General features: G+C 32.2%; 3 protein-coding genes and 1 non-coding gene across 6 annotated transcripts; 1 reads left to right on the forward strand and 3 right to left on the reverse strand.

Annotated features, from left to right (window-relative positions):
- On the reverse strand, positions 1-2,993 carry LOC107008883 (myb-related protein 306-like). Its single transcript, XM_015208090.2, has 4 exons — positions 2,758-2,993; positions 1,911-2,040; positions 1,101-1,570; positions 1-516 (listed from the first exon to the last, which is right to left on the reverse strand). The coding sequence occupies exons 1-4, from the start codon at positions 2,888-2,890 to the stop codon at positions 254-256; spliced, it is 996 nt and encodes a 331-aa protein (XP_015063576.1). The 5' UTR covers positions 2,891-2,993; the 3' UTR covers positions 1-253.
- A 10,315-nt stretch (positions 2,994-13,308) lies between these two features.
- Positions 13,309-16,769, forward strand: LOC107008647. 3 transcript variants are annotated; one of them, XM_015207768.2, is made up of 6 exons: positions 13,309-13,775; positions 13,856-14,928; positions 15,120-15,182; positions 15,279-15,548; positions 15,670-15,911; positions 16,388-16,769. In XM_015207768.2, exons 1-6 carry the CDS (start codon positions 13,657-13,659, stop codon positions 16,640-16,642), a joined length of 2,022 nt encoding a protein of 673 aa, XP_015063254.1. In that variant the 5' UTR covers positions 13,309-13,656; the 3' UTR covers positions 16,643-16,769. The 3 variants fall into 3 exon arrangements, with proteins under 3 accessions (XP_015063254.1, XP_015063253.1, XP_027770758.1); XM_015207767.2 differs by having other exon boundaries at positions 15,120-15,548; XM_027914957.1 differs by lacking the exon at positions 16,388-16,769 and adding an exon at positions 16,055-16,377 and having other exon boundaries at positions 15,120-15,548.
- On the reverse strand, positions 16,704-16,784 carry TRNAL-CAG. Its single transcript has one exon. It is a non-coding gene; the product is annotated as a tRNA-Leu (tRNA).
- A 56-nt stretch (positions 16,785-16,840) lies between these two features.
- On the reverse strand, positions 16,841-21,956 carry LOC107008648 (protease Do-like 8, chloroplastic). The gene is made up of 13 exons (XM_015207769.2): positions 21,666-21,956; positions 21,258-21,385; positions 20,750-20,832; positions 20,565-20,663; positions 20,271-20,337; positions 19,977-20,052; positions 19,802-19,868; positions 18,171-18,388; positions 17,971-18,038; positions 17,766-17,845; positions 17,556-17,642; positions 17,347-17,454; positions 16,841-17,171 (listed from the first exon to the last, which is right to left on the reverse strand). Exons 1-13 carry the CDS (start codon positions 21,851-21,853, stop codon positions 17,043-17,045), a joined length of 1,398 nt encoding a protein of 465 aa, XP_015063255.1. The 5' UTR covers positions 21,854-21,956; the 3' UTR covers positions 16,841-17,042.
- Between the last annotated feature and the right edge of the window lie 492 nt (positions 21,957-22,448).

The raw sequence follows: 22,448 nt of genomic DNA on the forward strand, positions 1-22,448 counted from the left end.
TTAGTGCAATCATTGAAATCTATAAAATGAAATTTAAAAAGGATACAACTTAGTCATATGATAAAACCACTCTAGATTAAGTCTTGATTGAGCTATATATTGTCAAAAATATAATAATGGCTAAATATACATGACTTGTTAAAATCGCCACATCAAATAAAACAATCAATGGGGAAATCAATCAAAACATACAATTTTTTCAAAATTATTCCATCAAAAGAATCAACCCAAAAAAAAAAACAAAAAAAAAATTCTAGAAAAGTTGTGGAGTTTCATCAAAAGATATCAAGGTAGTCAAGTCATTTTTTGGTTGAATATTGAGTGTATTTTCATCAAGCAACCAATTCTCTAAGATAATAGATAGTGGCACTTCAACATCATGTTCATTTTCTTCCTTCTTTATTTCAATTTTAATAGCCTCAGGAGTTGCTGTTTGAGACAACTCATCTGAACTTGATGATTCAAATGATTCCAAACCAAATAGTGACTCAAATGCTTCCATCAACCCCATTCCACCTGTTCAAACAAATAGTACATCTTTACATATAAATAGTCGATCGAATTTACTGTTTACTTTTTTTTTAGTCAAGATATACCTATAATATGTATACCATCATACCTATGTTATGTATAGATCGATCATACATATATTATATGAAAAGTAATATAAATCAGCAAAGGTAGTTATTCAAAATATTTAGTGTTTGAGAGAATCTTAGTTATATATAGAAAAGTTTTGTTGTTACTAAAATCCATTGAAATGTTGTACTGAAAAATATCCAATTGATACTCTATATATCTTATTGTTAAATCGGTGAGAAAAGAAAAAATAATAACTTTTACACATGAGAAAATCAGAAAGAATTTCAATGAGAATCCGTTTTGCACGTATTATATGTTATTTTAGTGAACTAATTCGGTGGAAAATATCATATTATATAACACACAAATATCTCATTGATTCGCGAGGAGAAAGGTCTATATTTCTAGAAACGATAAAATAAGACAAATTGAAAAGAAAATTAAAAGTCATGTGCTCTATGACTTTATGTGACAGTTTAAACTTTTAAATAAGATGATCACGTAATTCAGAAGCTGACCTTTGGTTTCAGCATTTGGAGTCCCATCACATGAAGATGAATCAGTTGTTGCAATGTTGTTTGATGAAGATTTTGAACTTTCACAATTATTTGTGGAAGAAGTACTTGATCCCATCCATCCTTGTAGCAATCTAGCTATATTTTCAGTACTTGATGCATAAATAGAAGAAACTTGTGTATTTTCTTGTTTAATATTATTGTGTGAGCTTGTTGGATTTTCAAGTGACAAAGCATTATGTAAAGCCTTTTTAGCCATGTTAATATCAGCTTGAAGTGTCCTTTCCCATTGTCCCCTAGAAGTTGATGAATTTGAAGATGATAAGTGAGTAAGCCCATTTTCTAAAGAAAATAGATCATTTGATCCATGACATTGATCAAGCTTTTTCATCTTTTTCTTTAGATGAGTATTCCAGTAGTTTTTTATATCGTTATCTGTTCTCTCTGGTAGATACGAAGCTATTGCAGCCCATCTGTTCCAAGGTCATAACAAGTCAGAGCGGAGAAATCAGAAATTTAGCTATATTTTTTTTACTTGAATATACAAGTTAATTTTCTGATAAGACATTCAAAAATTTCGAACTTCGTATCAAGTGAAATAAATACTAAAATAAAAGGATCAATATGCCAAGTGAAGATCTAGAAGTAAAGAGAATAATAGTTGGAATATTGTTTCAATAGGAGATCAATGCGTTCAGGATGAGTGTGATCTTATTGTACGTATGTATATATTTTAATTTTTTTTTTAAATATTTAGGAGTATGTTTAATGTGTTGGAAATTAATTAAAAGAAGAGATTAAGAGCATATATACTTGTTTCCTAAAAGTGCTTGAAGCTGTATAATCATTTTTTCTTCTTGATCTGTGAAGTTACCCCTCTTTATCCCTGGCCTAAGGTAGTTTGTCCATCTTAGCCTGCAGCTCTTGCTACACCTACGCAATCCTGCAAATAAAAAATCACACACATTATAAATAAAAATAAATCCTCATTAATTAATTAAATACTCTTAGTCAACTTTTTAAGTTATAATCCGTCCGTCCGGAATTGTTTGTCATGATTTCTATTTTTAGAGTCAAATTATAAAAAATTTGACTAACATTTTAAGATGTATTTTCTTATCATATTAATATGTAAAAAATTGCAATTTATAATACTTTTCATATAGTTTTAGAATATCTGATTTTTTTGTTCAAAATATCGAATTAATGTGATCTAATTTAACTTTAAAAATTAATCAAATTAACTTTCGAAAAGCGCAACATGACAAACAAAATCCGGACGGAGGGAGTATATATTGGTGAATTCTCTCACCTAAAGAGTATGTTACAAACTCTGTAATAATTATAAAATACGTAATTTTCACTGGTTTTTATTTTCTTTATGATTGTTAATTAGTAGAGATTTGTTAATTTTTGTTGCTTGTCATAAATTTGAAAGAAACAAATTAAAAAAGGAATCCCATCATACATGGTGGAACTAGGAGGCATAATGAGTTTGCCTGGAAATTATATTGTATATATAAAGTCGATTTTTTCTACGTATATACTATATGTATCGCATCCTTTTAATTTTCTTCGTGTATTTACCTTTTTTTTTATTATCTGAATCCCCTTTGATAAAACGTAAACATAAATTTAGATATAATGAAGAATAAAAAACCTGTTTTAGTGGGAAGTGCCCTCCAATTGCCTGGACCATGTTGTTGCACATAAGAGACTAACATTATATCTTCTTCAGGAGTCCATGGCCCTTTCTTCACTCCCACTTTATCACAACAAGGGACTCTACCCATTGGAACACAACCCCTTTTTTGCCTTGTTTTGTGGAATTCTTCTTTTCTTGGGAAAAAGTAGAAATAAGTGTCTTATAGGGCTAAGGTTTTTTATTTTTATTTTATAAGATTAGTGAAAAAGGTGAGAGTGCATTCAATGTGGACTGAGAAAAAAGTCATCAATTGAATATTAATGGCCTCACTCATCAAAACCGCGTGGCATTAAATGTTAACATTTACTTCTGATTTTAATTAGCAATACTAGTAGTAGTAGTAGCAACACTTTCTATTCTTTTACTACACCCCCCTACTTCATCAAGTAAAGCTAGTGGGGCAATCTAATAAGTAGCTATCGCGATCCGAAATTTCAAATCATAATGATATCTATTATAATTCATTAATAGGTAAGCTAATTCATAATGCAAAAAGGATGAGTAATAGACATGTTAGGTTGTGGAGCCTGATTAATTATTCTCCATTTATTCTCTGTAACCAAAAATACTCTGATTTATTAATATAAATATACCTCACCGTCGTGGAAGTTTACTCACGGGGTGTTACCACGAAATATTGGGTTTTCTCTTTCTCTCTCTAGATCTCTCATCTCTTTCTCTTAAAAGTTCTTGTGTTCTTCATTCATCAAGTGTGTGTGCGTGAATTCGATCCTAACAAGACATATTGGGTATAAACAATAACCACCAAGAGAAAATCGAAACAATCAAACGAAAGCAGTGAAAACTGAAATTTATTGAAGAGTGTGTGAATTCTTTTCTCAATTATATTAAGGATGTGTAAAATTAAAGATACACTCATAATACAAAGCGTGTGCACTAGACCACCCTTCGGCTAAGATGGCATCGCCCATAACTGAACCCCAACATAGGCTAGAAGTTGTTTGGAATCTGAAATATCAAGTCAAATCATCCTATTGGTTAAAGACTGAATGTCTAAAGCAAAAGGTTATTTCGAAGCTGAAAAAACGCAATAAAGAGATATGATTTAGAGAGTCATCACAATACTCAGTTGATTAAATACATAAACTTTTTATTTGTTAATGAAGATTTGATTCTCACGTCATAATTCTCTCCTCCATTTCCCGAACCCTAATCGACCTCAGCCGATTTAGATCTGCTTCTTGCACTTCATTTTATTTTGATTTGTATGAGCATGTTTATGGAGTTAATTCATAGTTATAAGATGTTAAGCTTTCTACTTTCTAGGATGTAATGATACTGTATGGCATTTTTTTTTTTGTTATAGATCGATTATAAAATCTACTTTCTCCATCGCATATTATACATCATCTTTTTTATTTTTATTTGCATTAAGAAATAAAGTAATTTTATTTTTTACGCTTTTATTTAATTAGTTATAGATTTTCAAGGTTAGTCAAAGTAAATATATTTTCAAGATTAATTAATTAATCAATAAAGGTATAGGACAAAATATGATATTTTATGCATAAATTTTATAAAATAACATATATTGTGGTTCAACTATTTTTAGAAAGGAGTGACTTATAATATGAGACAGAGGTAATATGTATTAAAAAAAAAAGGCAAATCATTTTGTACATGATGGTTGTAGCAATTTTTTTTGTTGCTCAATCTGTGAAGCTCATTAGAATTTTGATTAAATTTGAATAGCGAATTGTAGGGCCCATTTTGGGGTGAAGCTTCTAATAAATTTTTTTTCATATTTAAAGATTAAACTCAAAACATCTGATTAAGGGTGAAACATTTTCACCAGTGCACCACAATTCATATTGACATGATTGTAGCAAATTTGATTACTAAGGCAGTATAGGGGAGTACAAAACATTAATCAGGAGGCAGGACCCTCCACAGTCCATTTAATGAATATGATGAAAGGATAAATACTGAGCATATAACCTTTTAAAATTTATTGGAGTGTTACCCACCACCATATTTAATTTAGCATTAATCTTGATTAATGATGGATAGAGTAAATTTAAGAGATAAGTGTTAAAAACATTATTAAATTATATTTTATTTTAAGTTTTATATCTAAATTATTAAAAGTTTGAGTTTTATATTTAAACTATCACTTTTAGTTTAAGAAACACACATCTCTCTTTTATATCACTTTCATATGGTATGTGTAATACACTCTTTTTCTTTTTCTTTTATTTTGAAGAATTTCCACATCACACTCCACATGGACAAATATCCAACCTTGACAAAAAATAAATAAATTATTAGTATTAGCTTAAATTAAAAATTAAAAAACTATTATAAAAAAATAATATTTTCTTTATAAAATAAAATGTAAAATATTTTTCTTACCCCACACCATTTTCTAAAGTTTTTTTATTTTGCCTAAATTTCTTTTATAAAAGTATTTCATTTTTTACTTCATCTCCTCCCCCTCATCAAGTACTAATTTAGATATTATTTTATTTTCTTAAAAATATAATTCTACCCATCCCACTTAAGTCTTTGCTTTCAATTTCTCTTCCCAATGTTTAGATATGCATATCGAAAATATTTTTTACTTGCCGCCACAAGACTTTTTATATTTTTTAGTTGTTTATGTTATATTCGGAACACTAGTAGAATTTTTTTCTAAAAATATATGTATGTGCATATCTAAAACAAAATAAGAAAAACGTAAAAAAAATAAAATTTAGGAGCGGAAAATTAAATAGGATGGCGTAGATTTTCTTAAACTAAATAATATTAATTTCTACCGGGGGAAGGGTGGAGGATGAAATATGAAATTTTTATAAATGATTTTTTTAAAAATAAGATGTACATGAAGGAGGTGGTGGAGTGAGATAAGAAAAATAATTCAATTTTTTATATGAATAATAATCTTTAATTTTTAATTAATATTAAATTTTTGTTATTTAATTTTTATCTAGATAAAATATTTTATCTATGTGGAGAGTCCACTGAGATGTGTTTCTCAAACTAAAAAGTGATAGTTTAGGTATGAAACTCACGCTTTCAATAGTTTAAATATGAAATTAAAAAAAATGAATAATTTAAATATGTTTTTGACTTTTATCTCTAAATTTAATTACTTGACCACGCTACATCCTTGTTACCTTCGATTTGAAGGATTTTCCAACTAAAATTTGGTGTTTTTACTATTGAATTTACGTCCTTCCGTCACAACTAGTTGAACATGAACCATTTTCTAATCAAATTTGGATTATATATATCATCACTATAGTCTTATTTCTGTGTATATGATTAAAAATAATTGAATTAATTCTTAGGATTGTTATTCAACAAATATTTAGATTTAAGAAAATACTAAACAAAAAGATAGCTTGATTTTTTTTGATAATAAGTCGACATCTCTTACAAAATATTGTGTGTACGCTACAAATTTATTCTAGTTAGTGATTAGATCGAATCGAGCATTTGAAATAAATTCAGCATCGAAATTAGCTAAACATTATTAGTGGTGGTCCATGATTGTGTTTGGTGAATAAAATTACAAAAATTGAAATGTCACAACTTAGTGAGCTAGCCACATTTAATTTGCCTTGTCCATCTTTTTAATTCACTATAGTATGAAGTAATTGATTGCATCAAAGTTTTTATTATTATTATTATTATTTTCTGCTTGCATTTTCAGCATCTTGATCATGTATAGTAATATTTTTAATTAAAGCATGATTGCTCATTGTATGCATTAGAAAACACACACATTTGTCTGTCAACTTGTTTTGAAATATAATGTGCCCACACAGTGACCTCAAAAATAAATATTGTGTGCCCATAGTCCATAATAAATTGTCATATTTCTCTTTGTTAGAGTTAAACTATAAGAATTTTAATTAATATTTTATGATATATATTTTCATCAAATTGATATGCAAAAAAAAAAAATGCAATTTATAGTACCTTTCATATAATTTTCTTTTAAAAATATCGAATTAACGTAATTTAATTAAACTTTAAAAATTAATTAAATTGACTATTGAAAAACGTAAGATAGTGACTGAGAAGAATACATAAGTACAACAACAATCACGGTTAGAGAAACAAGAAATTAACGAGGATAAAATTCTCTAGTTGAATAACAAAAATTTATGCTAATTTTATTTAGCGCTAGCTATGGATTATTGACTTAACAAAGGATAAGATTTCGTAGGAAAAAACAAAAATCTCATTCTAATTTTATTTAGCTACGAATTATTTAGCTACGGGTTAATTGAGGATTACTGATAAATTTCGTGGCTGATTTGATTATTTGATGTTCTTTAGTAGTGACTAGTGATAATAACAAATCAATATATTAATATTTATCCGGAATTTTCTATTTTATTTGGATTTTTCGCAATTGTGTTTTAATTCAAAAATATATATTTGGTCAAAAGAATTTCTGGCCGGAAAAAAGCTCTTTTATATAATTTGTTTATCCTTTTCTTACAGAAGAAATTTTGGACGTTTATAAATAGGAAAACATCTTTTATTCTCATACAAGAATATATAATAGCATAAAAATGTAGTCATGTAGTTGTTTAAAGAATTGTTTAGAGAGAGATTTGACTAAACTCATACCTAAAGTCCTTTTTTTAATACTTCTTTTTTTTGGTTCGAAGGTTTGCAATTATTAGATTGCGCATGACGTTCTTATTGTTTCAATCCTAACAAGATTCAATAGACTGGAGTTTGAAAAAGGTAAAATATATCATATATGTAGACCTTACAGAACTCTTTGTAGGTTGGGAATTTAAATGTAATTATTTTTAAAAAAAAGAACGGTTATGGTAGTTTTTTTCATTAACAAATTAGTAACGATGTTTTTTTCTTTTCGATTTGGCTCAATTTGGTCTAATTTGTTACAATCCTTGTTGACACCCAATTTTGGCCTAACATTTTAAAAATTCGTGATTTTGAAGCTTTATTTATTTAATAGCAAATTTTGGTCCGGTGATTTAAAAATTCATACATTTTGAGTCAAATACAAAAAAAAATAAAAAAAAAATCTGCCTTTCCCACATTGTCTCTCAAACAATTTTCAATTTTGCAATAGTCCCACATCGGTATTTCATCCTTTTGAGGATTTTTGGGTTTCTATATAAGCCCACTTCATTCACTACTTTTAGGGGAGGATTTGGAGGGGAAAACAAAAGAATACTCATAAAATTTTGAGAATTCTTGGTTCCCATAGTTCAAAAATTTTAAAGTGTTTTTGTGGTTTTTCGAGTTGAGGAGGTGGAGTCGTCTTCTTCAAACTCGTAGTTCCGGTTCGCCGCCCAGAACCAGGTAAATTTTTTTCTTAGCCTTGTTTTATTTAATTCCCAGCTCTTTTATGTTTTCTGTTTATTATATGTAGCTTGTTTTGTTTTTTTTAGTTTAATGTAGTTCTAAAAGTCAATTAATATTTGTGTTTATTGTAGTTTTAATATTAGCATTATTTTACGATTTAATGTTTATTTATTTATTATTTTAAAATTGTTAGTCAACTATTTGCTATCTTAACTTTCCAGGGTTTTGTTATTATTCTATTTTAATGTTATTTTTATTTTTATATATTACGTTATTATTGTTTTCATTTCTAATTATGTTGTTTTAGTTTGGTTGTTATTTTCCATATTCTCTTGGGATAAGTTTGTTATGTTTTGTTGATGTTCAAGTTATATTAAATATATTTGTTAAAAGGGCCAATGAAAAACTCTCCGTCGGTTTTGGAGGCCTTCCCATTTTAAAAGACGGAAAATTTAATCAAGTTTATATTATAAATTGTTAAATGGCCGATGAAGAAATTACCGTCGATTTCCAAGGCCTCCCATGTTAATAAGACGGATTTTTCTTTTTAGTTATTATTTGAGTTATTTATTTTTATTTATATTATTTTGGCACTAACTCTTTTACTAAGTGTCTTTACAGGTACCCGGAGGTGCTTCTCCTTGAAATTATTCGAAGAAGTTCGAATTATATTTCATTCATTTTTTGTGAATATTGACGTTAGGCAAACTTTAGGCCGATAATTATTGCTTTATTGTGTATATTGTGTGTTTATTATATGTGGTTATTATATTCTTCCTCAATTTGAAAAAAAATGAATTCAGTCGGGAACCACAATTGTGGATTCCGAAGGGTGCCTAACCCCTTCCCTTCGGAATAACTTGAACTCCTTACCTAGAATCAATTGGTTTCGTAGATTAATAATTGGTTTCCTAGTTTTCCTAAAAATTAGGTGGCGACTCTTTTTAAAACTTGTTTATTTTTAAAACTTTGTTAAAATTGAATCAATTAATCATTTTCGAGTTGCCGCGACGTTTCGCCCTATTTTAACAGAGTAGGGATGTAAACAATCCTAATTCCAAAAAATAATTTATATATATATATATATGGATAATTGTATATAATAGCAAACTAATAATCTAAAATAAATGGAGTAGCTACTGTTTGATTTGATTGTGCCCCATAGCAAACACGTTTGCCAGTCGCCTCTCTCCCTAAACTCTCGATCGCCACTCTCCCATTCTCGCTCGCCACTCTCCTTCTGCTCGCCTCTCTCGCTTTATACAACAGAAGTGTATAAATTGTGTTTCTGTATTGTATAAAGCGAGAGAAAATTGTATATACACATGCAAAAACATATGTCTTCGTGCTATATACTTAATTATACAAATTCACAAACATTTTACTTCGATTCAATTGTATACAAATGCAAATTTTATACAAATATTGCAGCGAAAAAGGCCAGCGAATTATACAATTGCAGTGAAATACAATTTTCTCTCGCTTTATACAACAGAAGTGTATAAATTATGTTTCTGTTTTTGTATAAAGCGAGAGAAAAACATATATCTTCTTCATATACACTTATAATTATACAATATACAAACATTTTACTTCGATTCAATTGTATACAAAGCAAATTATAGGCTAGCGAATTATATAATTGCAGTGAAATAGGCCAGCGAATTATACAATTGCAGTGAAATACAATTTTCTCTCGCTTTATACAAAAACAGAAACATAATTTATACACTTCTGTTGTATAAAGCGAGAGAAAATTGTATTTCACTGCAATTGTATAATTCGCTGGCCTATTTCGCTGCAATTGTATAATTCGCTGGCCTATTTCGCTGCAATTGTATAATTCGCTGGCCTATTTCGCTGCAATTGTATAATTCGCTGGCCTATTTCGCTGCAATTGTATAATTCGCTGGCCTATTTCGCTGCAATTGTATAATTCGCTGGCCTATTTCGCTGCAATTGTATAATTCGCTGGCCTATTTCGCTGCAATTGTATAATTCGCTGGCCTATTTCGCTGCAATTGTATAATTCGCTGGCCTATTTCGCTGCAATTGTATAATTCGCTGGCCTATTTCGCTGCAATTGTATAATTCGCTGGCCTATTTCGCTGCAATTGTATAATTCGCTGGCCTATTTCGCTGCAATTGTATAATTCGCTGGCCTATTTCGCTGCAATTGTATAATTCGCTGGCCTATTTCGCTGCAATTGTATAATTCGCTGGCCTATTTCGCTGCAATTGTATAATTCGCTGGCCTATTTCGCTGCAATTGTATAATTCGCTGGCCTATTTCGCTGCAATTGTATAATTCGCTGGCCTATTTCGCTGCAATTGTATAATTCGCTGGCCTATTTCGCTGCAATTGTATAATTCGCTGGCCTATTTCGCTGCAATTGTATAATTCGCTGGCCTATTTCGCTGCAATTGTATAATTCGCTGGCCTATTTCGCTGCAATTGTATAATTCGCTGGCCTATTTCGCTGCAATTGTATAATTCGCTGGCCTATTTCGCTGCAATTGTATAATTCGCTGGCCTATTTCGCTGCAATTGTATAATTCGCTGGCCTATTTCGCTGCAATTGTATAATTCGCTGGCCTATTTCGCTGCAATTGTATAATTCGCTGGCCTATTTCGCTGCAATTGTATAATTCGCTGGCCTATTTCGCTGCAATTGTATAATTCGCTGGCCTATTTCGCTGCAATTGTATAATTCGCTGGCCTATTTCGCTGCAATTGTATAATTCGCTGGCCTATTTCGCTGCAATTGTATAATTCGCTGGCCTATTTCGCTGCAATTGTATAATTCGCTGGCCTATTTCGCTGCAATTGTATAATTCGCTGGCCTATTTCGCTGCAATTGTATAATTCGCTGGCCTATTTCGCTGCAATTGTATAATTCGCTGGCCTATTTCGCTGCAATTGTATAATTCGCTGGCCTATTTCGCTGCAATTGTATAATTCGCTGGCCTATTTCGCTGCAATTGTATAATTCGCTGGCCTATTTCGCTGCAATTGTATAATTCGCTGGCCTATTTCGCTGCAATTGTATAATTCGCTGGCCTATTTCGCTGCAATTGTATAATTCGCTGGCCTATTTCGCTGCAATTGTATAATTCGCTGGCCTATTTCGCTGCAATTGTATAATTCGCTGGCCTATTTCGCTGCAATTGTATAATTCGCTGGCCTATTTCGCTGCAATTGTATAATTCGCTGGCCTATTTCGCTGCAATTGTATAATTCGCTGGCCTATTTCGCTGCAATTGTATAATTCGCTGGCCTATTTCGCTGCAATTGTATAATTCGCTGGCCTATTTCGCTGCAATTGTATAATTCGCTGGCCTATTTCACTGCAATTATATAATTCGCTAGCCTATAATTTGCTTTGTATACAATTGAATCGAAGGAAAATGGTTGTATATTGTATAATTATAAGTGTATATGAAGAAGATATATGTTTTTCTCTCGCTTTATACAAAAACAGAAACATAATTTATACACTTCTGTTGTATAAAGCGAGAGAAAAACATATATCTTCTTCATATACACTTATAATTATACAATATACAAACATTTTACTTCGATTCAATTGTATACAAAGCAAATTATAGGCTAGCGAATTATATAATTGCAGTGAAATAGGCCAGCGAATTATACAATTGCAGCGAAATAGGCCAGCGAATTAACAATTTAGGCCTGCAAATCATACAATTGTATATGTTTAGCGAGGCCAGTGAATTATACAATTTAGGCCAGCGAATCATACAATTGCATATGTATTATGCAGTTATATGTTTGCTATGGAGCGCAATTATGCAAACTTTACTATAGTATACAAATATAAATTTTTTGTTTGCTATATGTGAAAGTTGACGTGGACCCTAAACAATTTTATGTCAATAATTGGGTCTCTCACTTTCTCTGTATTAGTCTATAAAACGAATGTTAAAAAATGAAGCCCATCTAGACCTACCAGATNTATACTCCATTCGTCCACTTTTAATTGTCATAATTTCTATTTTTAGAGTTAAACTATAAGAATTTTGATTAATATTTTAAGATGTTTTTGTTCATCATATTGATATGTAAAAAATTACAATTTATAGTACTTTTTATATAGTTTTGAATATCTAAATTTTTTGTTTAAAATATCAAATTAATGTAATCTAATTTAATTTTGAAAATTAATCAAATTCACTTTCGAAAAATGCAACATAACAGATAAAGATGGACGGAAAGAGTACATATACAAACCAAAAAGGCTTTGTGAGATGTGGAGAAATCTATAAACTTTGTGAACCTTCATATATGGTGTAAGTTTAATGTTTTTCTTTGAGAAATTCAACTATATTAAAGAACTAAGGCCAGCCAGTTTGGATTACATCTGTCACGTAAGCTTATATTTTAGACTTCATATGTTTCACATTCACCAATTAATTATTTTATGTTAAATTGATTAAAATGATGAACCTTGTGCTTACTTCTAACCTAAGCAACACATATTTTTACGAGGAAAAACAAATTAGTTCAAAATGGATGGCTCATACAGTAGATTGACTTTTAGTTATTTCATTTTATTGTGATTTACTAATCACTAGAGTATTCTTGAAAATGAAATAGAATTTAGTGTTTCCAAATATTGTATAAAAAAAAATAACTCTAAAGGAATCAATCTTCTATGTCCGACATACTTCTATATTAAATTGTGAATGTGGCATTGTGTAAGTTTCGTGCATATCTTTATAACTTGCTAGCTACAAGTCTCTGTTGGTTCTAAGAATGTCCAAAATATTATATATATTAATATAAAGTAAGATTTGACCTATATATATATTCAAATTTTTTTTTAGAGGAATAATACTGGAGCATTATTGTAGCTTCGTTCCTGGTGTAGGCTAAATTTACAAAGCATTTTTTCCTATTGAAAAAAATGTGTTAGGAATAATAAATATTACTCATACTTGGTCAAAAAATTCATATTCAAGCCTTGGTGGAATTTGTGAAATTAGGTCTTGAGCTTAACTCACACCCCAAAAGCTAGCTCAAAGAGAGAAGGATTGCCTAAGTCGTATAGAGAGTCCATCCAATTCATTAACCATCAATGTGAGACTTTTGTCATTCTTTAACGGTTCGATCTTTAGGTTTTAAGGATAAATAATTCAAAAAAACAAAATAGAGGGAGTGAGTATTAGTTTAGTGTCGAAGACACTTGGCTTAAGATAAAGAAAAAATATGCAACGTAAGCCCCTAATTCCTGGAAAACAGATAAACGAAGAAGATGTCAACATTCAATCTTGATCTTGCCCCATTTTTTCCCTTCTCTCTCAGAGAAAATAGGCAGCAAAAACAGGGACTTCTCAACTGTCAGTTCCCCATTATATGGACATCATCAAATTTTTCACTGTTTGGTTGAATTTCTTCGTCCAATTAGTCTTCATTTACTTGAAAATCGTTTTTTCCCCTCTGTTTCTTTGCTTTCTGCCTGAATTTTCGTATTGATCAAAATCCATGGCTACTTCTTTTCCTTTACTTCTCTGAAAATGGCTGCTCTTTCTCATTTCTTCTATCAGTATTTGTTTTTGCCTTTAGCTACTGTATTTGCCTTTGTTTCCCTCTATTTGTCTCCTCTGTTCAACTCCATCACCACATTTTTCCACAGGTATTTTAGTTATTAATCGCTTCTTGTAAATCAAGATCCAATTTTTTTTATTTTTAATTTCATATATTTGAATCACACAGATCAAATAAGAATTCGGGTTTCAAAGATGATTATCAGAAAATATATGATTTTCCAGAAACAGAGCAGCAGTTGGGTTATGAATCTGATGTTTTTAAGGATGTTGCTGAATTCCCTAATTCGGAGACGAATGAAACAGAGTTCAATTTTAAATTTAAATTCCCAACCTATGAAGAATTTTGTAAAAGCAAGGAAGACAAAGTTGAATTTGTTACCTCTACATTTAAAGTCAAATCGCCAACAAAAACAGAGGTTTTCGAAACAGAGGATTCGAAAGAAGTTCATAGTAATATCGAGGCGATAGATGAGGAAGACAAAAAAGAGGATTTGAGTAATTTAGAGCGCAATGAAGATGAAATAAATGAGGAAGAAAAAGGGGATTTGTGTAATTTAGAGAGTGATAAAGACGAAACGGAGAAAACAGAGGAATTGAATCCCATGAAAGGAGAATCAGATAATCGAAAAGATCAATTTCAAAAGGAACTTGATTTTACTGACGATTCTCTGTTTCAATCTGAAAAGGATTCGATATCTACTGATTCTGATACTGTATCAATTGGTTTTGATCATGTCTGTTATCTCATGAACAAGTTAGTCGATTCGTATAGTGATGGCTTCTTGACAGACGAAAACTTTGGAGGCGAATTTGAACTTGATCATGAAATGTCAGAGGAAAATCAAGAATCTGATGCTGATGATAGTGATTGTGAGATAATGGAAGACCTAAAGAAATTTGAACAAGATCAAGCACCGCGGTTTTTATCTGAGGATGATTTTCATGATAATTCTTACAAGCTATTTGGAAATGGCGATGCAAATAATTTGGAAACGTTACGGGAACACCAAGAATTGATCGAACAATTGAAGTTGGAACTTAGAAAAGTTCGAGATACGGGACTTCCCACTATTTTGGAAGAATCAGATACGCTAAAATGGGAAGATTCGGAGCCATGGAAGTTTGATGAGAAGTTGCAACGCGAAGATTGTATGAGTGAACTTCATAAGTTCTACAAGAGTTATAGAGAAAGAATGCGTAAATTCGACATTTTGACGTACCAGAAAATGTATGCGATAGGTCAGTAACAACTCTTCATGCATTACATTATTTTGTGTCTAGGCTAGCTTGAACGTACTACTTTTTTTTTATTTCATTAGGTACTAGATAAATTTGATCGTAGTAGCTTTGACGTGTTAAAAATCACTTGTAATTTTTACTTTTTGTATTACTTCATTTTTAAAATGAGATATTTTTTATAAATTTTACAGGTTATCTACAGAAAGATCCACTAAAAGATCCATTTCAATGTGTGTCAAGGCAAAGACATTCAGGTCCAAAACTAAAATCTCTTATTTCACAAAATATTAAGCTATTCAAACAGAAAAGGCATAATGACAATACTGACCCTATGATAAAGTTTATCAAAGAATTGCAGAGTGATCTTGAAGTGATATATGTTGGACAAATGTGTCTTTCATGGGAATTTCTACACTGGCAATATGGAAAAGCTTTAAGTTTATGGGATTCTGATCCTCGTGGTACTCGTACGTATAATGAAGTTGCTGGAGAATTTCAACAATTTCAAGTTCTCATACAAAGATTTATAGAAAATGAACATTTTCAAGGGCCTAGAGTTCAATGTTACATCAAGAGTCGATATGATCTTCGTAATCTTCTTCAAGTTCCTCTCATAAGAGGTAAGCGTCTCAAAAGTTATATACACTGACAGTGTAAAAAATGACTGGATTAATTGTCATTCTTATAAGTAACATGGTTTTATATTATCGATACATAAAACTTAAAACTCGATTTGGGCAGAGGACAGAGTCAAAGACAAAAACAAGGGTAGAGGTAGAGATAAAGATGAATATTGCATTACAAGTGACATGTTGGTCGAGATAGTGGAAGAATCAATAAGAATATTTTGGCAATTTATTAGAGCTGATAAAAATTGTTCAAGCATGATGGTGAAGGGTAAAAAGGGAATACAACATCAAGAGCTTATTAAAGATTTGGGAGATTTAGAGCTTTTAATGGAGGTGCAAAAAAGTCTTGGAAAGGTAAATTCTTAGTTTTCAACTCATTCTCCTTTGATTCGTCCTATTTTAACTGTCACTTTAGCTTTTTCATTCTCATTAAGAAAATATTAAATATAAGGTATAGTTTATTATGTGATCTATTTTTTTTCTCTTAAATATTTTAGGTACTTGGTGTTAAAGAGTATACTTTAAAACAATCACTATCAAATTTTAGTCGTAAATTTCTAAAGTGACAATTATTTTGAAATAGTTTCTTGAGGTGAAACGACAATTAAAATGTGATGTAGGGAGTATTGTCGAGATTGTAATGTAAAGTAACGTTGTAAAGAATTTTTACATTATTAATATATCTTAACATGATGTAATAGATAACTTGATACTAGTTGATCACTTATTCTAGATGGTTATCCGTAAGTGATCTGATGTCGTAAATATTCATTTATTTTGTCGACTTATCGAGATTAAGGTGATTGTCTAAGTATTGTTATGGAATGCAGAAAGAGAAGAAACTGAAAGATGCTTTGAAAGGTGAGTGTTGCATATTGAAGAGGTTCAAGAAGAAGAAAGAAAATGATTCAGATAAAGTATTGTACTTTTTCTCTCAAGTAGACATGAAATTAGTTACTAGGGTTCTCAATATGTCCAGGCTAACAGCAGATCAACTAGTGTGGTGTCACAACAAATTAAGCAGCATTAGTTTTCTGCATAGGAAAATACATGTAGATCCTTCTATTTTGCTCTTCCCTTGTTAACAGTAGTCCTGTTTTTAGGGTTTATTATGAACATATAAGCCAAAAAAAGTTGAAAAAATATTGTCAAGAATGGGATTTGAACCCATGCCCTTTCGGACCAGTACCTGAAACTGGCGCCTTAGACCAACTCGGCCATCTTGACAGTGTGATTTGGTTTTCAACTTTCATTATATTATTGTTTTTCTCAATCATGATGACATGACCTAAACTTCTCCATAAAATTAGCAAAAGTTGGAGGAGAAAGCATTACTTGAAAGAATTTCAAGGATTACTCATTTTGATCTCGTAACTTAAAATACTTTACAAGTGATACATTGTGCTGGCAGCATTTTCCATGGAACATGTTTCATTGCTCGCACATTTCCGCCTTTCCAGATTACTGCAAAAAATTCTTCAATTGTTATGAATCCTTTTCCTCTAATGCTATGATCAACTCCAAGTTATCATTGCCCCTACGGATTTTTAATTGAACTTCATCACCTATGTTATAATTATCCAGGATTTTATACAAATCTGCTTTACTCCTAACCTGCAACAACATGAAATGAGTGCATCTCAGAAATCGCTTAGAAAAAGGAGCAACAAAAATCAATCATTGTTAGGATGATTTAAACTCTAGACCTGCAGACAATGTTCACATCATCAAATTTGCACTAAACAAAAAGCTTGGCGTAATATAAAACAGAAAGTCAGAAAGCACTCACAGGTTTGTCATCCACTGCTTCAATAATATCACCAAGTACTATATTTCCTGCAAAACCCCTGGTAGTAGGAAGAAGTCCAGCTTTCGCTGCGGGACTATTTCCAGGTACCTAAATAGAGCAGGAATAGATTCAGACGAAAGAGATATCGTGAGTTTTACTCTGAAAGATACCGTCTCCCCACCCCCAGGGTCATAGTGACAGAAATGTACCAGCAAAACCAGTGCTCCATTTCGAACATTAAGTTGGTTGGCAATCAGGTCTGGAGCGATTTCAATATTCAAACCAGCACGAAGAACCTGACATTGTTTAAGACATACATATACATTAATAATGAATAAAAACCTTAAAGAGAATTCTGGAAAACCAGGAAAAGAAGCTGACAAGAACTAAGAGATGAATTAATAAAGCAACATTCATACTTTTCCAGATTGGATCAACTGGGGTACAACTCTCAACACAGTTGAAGAAGGGATTGCAAATCCAACACCTGCTGATGTCCCTGTTGTACTGAAAAAGAGTAAGTAATAGTACGAAAGGATAAACTTTGAACATTCAAATAAGTATTTCTTGTCATCTCCTCTCAATCTTCAGACTAAAACACACAACGATGGAAAAACTATTGACCTGTCTGAGTAAATATTGCAGTGTTGATCCCAATCAAGTTTCCTTTTGAATCTAACAAAGGACCTCCGCTGGAAAGGTACACATATTTATTCACAGAACAGCAGTTGAAAAAGAAAAGGGCAAAAGAGGCCTTTAATGATTATCAGCATCACAGGGAATGCATTTGTTACCAAGGGAAGTACAAGTTCAGAAAAATAAACCTGTTGCCAGGGTTGATGGCTGCATCTGTTTGAATTCCTCCACCAATGGTCACTCCAGTTTGACTATATATATCTCGATTTAGTCCACTGATAACCCCAACAGTGAGTGTATGATCAAACCCAAAAGGATTTCCAATGGCTAAACATTGCTGGCCAACTCTCAAAGAAGAAGATTCACCAATCCTTATTGGCCTCAACAGGTCTTCAGAAGCTTCCACCTTGCATTTCAAGATGTGAAGTCATAAGGTGTCAAAAATGTAAGTTTTGAGTTAAAAAGAACCCAAAAAAAATGCAAATGCCAAAATGCACATCACCAACTTCATTCCTCAAGCAAATTGAACTTCTAAATATATTGATTCCATAGGAGTGTAAAAGAAGAACAAAAAATAGGGCATACAGCTCTTTCCTGGATGTGTCATCACGTAATGCAAATAATGCACTGGGATTATATTCCTCCATAGGAAATATGATAATCGCAACCTCACCCCATTCAGCTGTTCCACCCAGTTTTCCAATTAAAGCACAATCCATTACAGTGTTATTCTCACCATATCTAACAACCTCTCTCTCTCTCTCTGACACACTTTTGCTCTATATCATTTATAACAGCTCATTTCATCCCACTACAATCCCACTGTAAGATTGCTCTACATATATCTAGATGCCTTCCATCTCACCTTTTTGAAAGACAGCAAATTTTCAGTGGAATATGTGGACAAATAGGTTGATCTTTTTGTTCTGTAAGAATCAACTGAAGTTGTTTCTGATAACTTCAAAACGATTATCAACCATTTTAAGTAAATGACAATCACAAGAGGCAGATGTGGAAGTGAGGATCAACACACAATTCATCCCCAAGAGAGGAAGCTTCAAGTATAAGGATGTGGGGAGATAAACAATGATGTCACACGTCGTAGTGGAGAGGCATAGATGAAATTGAGGTTCGCATCTGGTGTCCTATGTGATAAGAATATTCCACCAAGACTTTAAGGTAAGTTCTACAAAGTGATTATTAGACCTTCTATGTTGTATGGGGTAAAGGGTTGGCTAGTCAAGAACTCATATCTTAAAAGGATGAAAATGGCACAAATAAGGATGATTAGATGGATGTGTGGGCATACCAGGAGACATACGATTATGAATGAAGATATAAGGGACAAGGTGGTAGAGACGTGCGTAGGGGACAATTTGCGGGACGCGAGGTTGAGATGGTTCGAATAAGTGAAGAGAGGAGCACAAAGGCCAAGTGAGGAGGTGCGAGAGGTTGGCAGTGATAGGCTTAAGGAGAGGTAGAGGTAGACTGAAGAAGAATTGAGAAGAGATGACTAGACACGACATGACACATCTTCAGCTCACAGAGGACATGATCTAGATACAAGAGCATGGAGTTCGAGGATTAGTAGAAAGTTAGTAAGTAGTAGTGTTTTCTCTCTTTCCTGTGGGAGAGCATAGCTATAGCTTGGAGCACATTATCTTCTCCTAGTCTCCTTTTCAATAGTATTATTATTATTATCTAATTCTTCTCTAACTATAGCTATAAGAGATAAGAACAAGATGACATAACTAAAGCAAATGTAGCCCATGAACTTCAGAATTCTCCAGATTTTGACAAAATAGGGATTAATGCTTACCTTCAACACTGCAAGATCCTTGGCACGGTCTGCACCAATTAATATACCCTCAAAATTCTTTTGCACCCTTCAGAAAGAAACAAAATGAATTAAAGAGAGTGAAGGCATAAGATGGAGAGTAAGATGAAGCTGTATCATCCCCATTAAGTATATGCTAAAACAGAATACAACTCACCCATCTGCAGCGAGAATATTAACACGTGCAACTACTTGCCCACGGCTTGGGTTTCTAGAAAGGGAGTTACCAATCACTGGACATATAAAGAGAACTGTTTAACCAAGAATTGCACAGCCCATCCAACACACTGAAATTGGTTTTTGAGGTCATAGAATTCAATTTTATTTTTTAGATGAAGCCTTTATTAGACAGTTTGATTCTCATACTCCGAACCCCATAATTATTGGGAAGCAGGGAGTATATTACACAAATAACTAATGCACTCAGGTACCATATTTGAAGTGATCTTACCATGATAATTAGTAACAATGTGGCCTTCTTTGTCCCAAATCACCCCCGAACCATTTCCTTCAGGAATCTGCCATTGTTTAAACATATTGAATGTAGCTGCTTTCAAACACAGAATATTTATGAAGGGACAAAAAGTGTTTTGGTTGAGGCACCATAAGGATGAAGACAGAAAATCCATGGACATGAGAAACTTTATTTTCATGACAGTACCAAAAAGCTGAATTACCGAAGAGTTTGGTAAGCATAACACTGAAAATGGAGAAGTAAATGTTTGCAAATGTCCATAAAATTTACCTCAACCATACCAGTGACATTAAGCGTCGGTCTCAAGGTTACATCAAATATGTTGACAACACAGTAAGTGTTCTCCTCAAAGAGCTCAACAACTCTTTCCTGCCAATTAGACATGTACCAGATAAACGGTGATCTAACATAACAAAAACAATAAAGAATAAGCTGAGCAGGTGATGATACTGAACCTCCGAAGGGAAAAGTGCTGCAGAAGGAAAAATAGTAGGTGTAACTTGTTCAACTGTAACAGACGGATCCCCCAAAGCAAGTGCTGTATATCATATAGTATAGTAGGTTACATGGTTAGAACCCAAATAAAGGACGAAAACTCAACAAATGATAAAGAGGAAGCAAATTCATCATGAAGCTTTGTGTTTTTTTCAGTAGCCAACCACACAAGAATAAGGTTTTGCTCATTGGGGACTAGGGGAAGAGAGAGCTAGCTCAGTTGCATAACCACAGTTGGGTTCCCTGTTGCTACAAGCAATAAACTATACCTCTAGTTGGATGGAGTCAATATACAAATTCTCTACATCCATTCCACTCAATTAAAGCTTTATTTTCATACTTTCATCACTGTGTTATACTAACCTACCGAAAACACTCCTCCTTCTTTCTGTGAGGCCCAACAGAATTCAAGTGCTGGCTTTTCAAAAGCGACAAGTAAAAGAAAAGGAACAGTAAGAGCGTGCGAACCTGACAAGTACCTTGAAGGATGATAACATGAATACATGAAAAAGCTTGTTAACAACATCCTCCGTGTGGCAAAAGGGAAGCTTCTCCGTAGTTGCTCAATCAAAGAATTGTCATTATCTCCACCACCCCTGTGACATTACCATGACAACAACAACAACAACAAAGGTCATGAAATCATGTGCTAATACAAGTATTGAGTAAGTACTTAATTTTAATGAGACTGATCGATACCAAACTTTGAAAGTATCCTTAACAAAATTTCTCACTTCACCACTTGTACTCACTAATAGATACCCATTTTTTTCATCCTAATTTGTCAAAAATCTTCTCATTTTTGCTTATTAAACTCATTGTACAGTAAAAATGCAGAGAGTCTTTTAAGTCTAAAGAGATAGATAATATGTTTACCTGGGAGTGGAAACAGAGGTAGATGGATTACAAGTAATGGGATCAGCAGAGCAGACAGTGGAAATGCTATCGAAACAGAGCTCTCGACGGCCCAAAAAGACAGAGTTATTGAGAATGGGTGGTTGTGGTTGATTTGTATGCAGGTGAATAGGTGTTTTTGCGTTAGATGATACTATTATCACTTCCATTGAAGCTTCAAAATTGGGGAAGAAGAAGAGCAGAGAGCAGATAAAGAGTTGGGACTCAACTGGGATATTTCTTCTCCTATTCCTCTCTCTCTATTTTACTCTCTCCCTTTCACTTTTATTTAACTATTTTACCCGCTAGTCGTTTTGCAAACTAAGACTATTTTGGCTTCTTCCAGAAAATTTAAAGGGATATTTTTAAACTATTCGATAACTACAAGTATCTAGTTGATGAGAATTTATTAAATAATTAACATATTAATAGTTAATGGGGTATATGTATAAATACTCCTTAAAATTTGACTCATATAATAAAAATATATTAGAAGGTTATTTTAAAAAAGGAGATAAAAGTTAGAAATTACCTGTGGCGGTGAGTGCAGAACGCAAGGGACAACGAGATCTTCAGGTAGGAGGCAAATTGGAAAATTTTCTCTTGATATTTTTATGGATCATAATGATATTATGTCACCGTTTTATTATTACTTTGATGAGTTATAAAGTTTTGAATTAGAGTAGTGGGAGAAAATTATTGTTTATCTTTCCGTGGTTGAAATTAAATTTTTACTTATTAATATGAAAATTTTAATGGCCATAG

This window comes from Solanum pennellii, chromosome 2 (assembly GCF_001406875.1).
Source record: "Solanum pennellii chromosome 2, SPENNV200".
Taxonomy (NCBI): Eukaryota; Viridiplantae; Streptophyta; class Magnoliopsida; order Solanales; family Solanaceae; genus Solanum; species Solanum pennellii.